General features: G+C 33.4%; 1 protein-coding gene across 1 annotated transcript; it reads left to right on the top strand.

Annotated features, from left to right (window-relative positions):
* Window positions 1–312: 312 nt before the first annotated feature.
* Window positions 313–2682, top strand: EIN_254860 (kinesin heavy chain, putative; the record flags this gene model as incomplete). Its single annotated transcript, XM_004261835.1, has 1 exon — window positions 313–2682. The coding sequence occupies one exon, from the start codon at window positions 313–315 to the stop codon at window positions 2680–2682; it is 2370 nt and encodes a 789-aa protein (XP_004261883.1).
* Window positions 2683–3457: the final 775 nt, after the last annotated feature.

A 3457-nucleotide genomic window follows, 5' to 3' on the forward strand; every position in this document is an offset into this window, starting at 1 on the left:
CCTAAGACTCTCGAGTTCCATCAATTTAAAGTAATTCGATTATCCAGTTTCTTTTTATTACTACTTATATTATCTTATATTATAACAAAAATTATTATATTCATTAACTAATATATATAATAAATTATATTATATTTTATATTATAATAAAAATAATTCATTGTGGTATTTATTAGAATAATATAATAACTTAACTATAAATCAATTAGAAGTATTTTCACTTTCCTAAAAGATGAAAAAACTAGACATATATTAAAAAGAATTATATTCAAATGTTCAATCAAATTAAGCAAAGGATCTTACGAGTAAAAGATGAAACACCTAGAAAAGCCAGAGAAGGCGATGAAAGTGATAGAACACATTAAAGGTGTTGGCACACAAGAGCACTTCTACGCGTCGTCGGTTCAGCCCATTATCACAAACGTAGTTGATGGAGCTGACGCGTATGTACTCTGTTGTGGGTTTAAAAACAGTGGGAAGACATACACACTTGAGGGCAAATTCACCGACCTCCAATTTGAAGACGCTGGCGTTATTCCACGTGCGATGAAAAGTATTTTTGCGGAGTTGAAGAAGAAAGAGAAGTATGTAGTCAGAGTCTCGTTTCTACAAATTAGTGAGAACTCCATCGAAGACTTGTTGTGTGAAGAGAAGAACAAAGTTATAATCAAAGACGCGCAACGCAAGTTCAAAAACGCACTTGGAGGGGTCATCTTTTCTGGAGCGTCGGAGATGTCAGTGAACGACACCAACACGCCACAGATCTTTTCGAAATTGAATGAACTGAGAGACAACAAATTTGAGACTCCAGCACGAAATAACGACTTCTGTAAAGTATTTGTCGTTACGGTGATATCATCTATCAACCAACAAAAAGGCCCAAAAGAACTGGTGAATGTCGGAAGACTCACATTTGTCATGTTACCATCGTTCTCATTCCCACAGAATAAGATGAATATGGAAATCCTCAAATACGCGGAAGCAACCAAAGAACAGCGACTTAAAATGTCTTTAAAACTTGATCTGGTTACTAAGATATTACAAGAAGGTCTTGGGGGGCAAGGAATGCTGTTGTGTATCGGTTGCATCGATTTAAATAGCGAAAATAACCAAGCGGCGTTTGTCAGGAAATTTCTGTCGAAGATGGAAACGATCAAGAACGACCCTGTACTGGTAAGACAAATACTCAAAACAGTGTACGAGAATTACCTTGACGACGAGATAAAGCAATTGGAGTATCGGTACAACGACTTGATTAAGAAGAACGCAATATCAAAAGAAGTGTTCGAAGCCAAAAAGATCCAACAAGAGATTCAGACCCAAAAATACGCAAATGTCCAAATTGGGTCGGCAATACAGAAAGTACGTAAAGACGCAGAGTCGGAGTATTTGGAGATCAATTCAAAGATTCAGAAATGCAACGAGTACATCAAACGTAAGAAACAGACGGAGAGTGAAATCCGGGAAAAGATTGTTGAGATGTTGGCAATGGCACAAAGCATACAAGAACACAATACAACCGTCGAAGAAATGATCAAGAAGCAACTTTTGGACAACGAAAAGGAGAAAGCGGAGATCAAGAAAAGTGTGTCTATATGTAAATTTCCGAACGATTGGAACATTAAGATAGATGAGCAAATGAAGTGCTTTAAAGAGACCATTGACAAAATTAAAAGTGTCGTTGTGTACCACAAATGCGACATCGGGCGAACAACAGAAGAACTTGAAATCGGAAAGGCGAAAGATTTACTCGACTCGATCTTTGGTGCGTTCAAAAAAGATATCGAAAATATGAAAGACGTTGTTCACAGTGTTTTTGTGTCGCAAGAAAAAAACGTTGAAAATTTTGTCGCAAAGACTGACGCATTTTTGGAAACCCTAAACAAAAAGTCGGAAATTGAGGGTTTTGAAACTTTTGTCAAAACGCAAATTGAAAACCTCAAAGTGTTTATTTCCGAACTTGAAACCAAAAGAAAAGAAAGTTTATGTGAAATTGAAAGGAAAGAAAATGAACGCGCTGATGCGATGAAAAGTGAGCAAACGAATTTCAAAACGAAAATAGAAGAAGTTGTCCCTTTGCTCAAAAGTGACGTTCAGGCGACTTTTGAAAAATACCAAAAAGAAATTTTCTTACAACTAGCCGACCAAAAACGAACGTTTGACTCGTTGGAGATAGAACATCCGAATTTCGTGATGACTGAAGAAATGCTGTCGAAAATTACCGCAATACAAAAGGACATTGCGACAGATATCATGAAGAAAAAAGAATCAGAAACAATTCAAGATGAGTTTCCATGTGTCGAATTTCTGGATGAGTCAGCGTTCAAAAAGGAACTTGACAATGTCAAAGGTGTTGTTTCTAAAATATTTGAGGAGACTGGGATTGTCGCTTCATTGAAAAATGAAGAAGTAAAACTGTTTGAAAAGGATAAGGAGATGTCCGAAGAACAAATCCAGTTGAACCAATTCATCGAAAAGTGTTGCGAATCACTTGACAGTCTTAAAAGTTATACAACAAGACTCTTGCGCGACTTTGAAGATAAGATCGATATGGTCTCCGTTGAGTTCGAAAGTCAAATTGAAATGGAAACAATGCAGAGCCCACACCTCCCATCACTTTTACAACAGAACTCTGAAATGCCAACTGTATTAGAAGACCTTAGTCTTGATAATATGAAATGATTGAATGTTTATTTCTTTTCTTTAACACCTCAAATAACATTGAACTGAATTCAAGCAGTCTAATAATCGGGAGATTTAGAGTTTATTTAATATTTATCCCTTTTTTTAAAGTTTATTTTGTGAATAACATTACACAAGCCAAAAAAAAATCATCAAAAAATTACAATATATCCCAGTAAAAACGAGTAAATGTAAAAACAAGGGTGTTATTTTAAATGGTAACAAAAATAACATTCTTTTTTGCTTTGTCGAAAGCAAAAAAGAATGTAATTATGTCCAGACGTATAGTAAATTATAATTTTTTAATTCATTATTATTATTTTCAGGTTGTTAAAATTATTAACTAACTTACTATAACATTTTTAATTAAATGTATTACAATAACTATAATAATGTTAATTATTTACTTGTTTTGTTTGGGGTTTTGTTATTCAAGAAGAGTCTGTTTTCTAACGTTATCTGGTAAACAAAAACTAGCTTCAATTTTATGTAAAAATCGGGCATTAAGTAAAAAGTGTAAAAATTATGAAACAATTGAAATGAATTTTTTGAATGGCTTCCCGAAATATTTCATTTTACAATGCCCAAAAGGTATCAACAAGTAAGAGTACAGATAATGTTTTAAGACTGACTGTTTTTACCTCAAATTGTATCATTTTAAACTAATTTTAAAAGAAATAAAATAGGTTTATTGAAACTAAGAATTATAAGTTAATATAATATCATTTATATAATATCAAAAATACATTTAAATCAATTTTTAAATATTTTTTCT

This window comes from Entamoeba invadens, assembly GCF_000330505.1.
Source record: "Entamoeba invadens IP1 unplaced genomic scaffold scaff_1105074726103, whole genome shotgun sequence".
In the NCBI taxonomy this organism is placed as follows: domain Eukaryota; phylum Evosea; order Mastigamoebida; family Endamoebidae; genus Entamoeba; species Entamoeba invadens.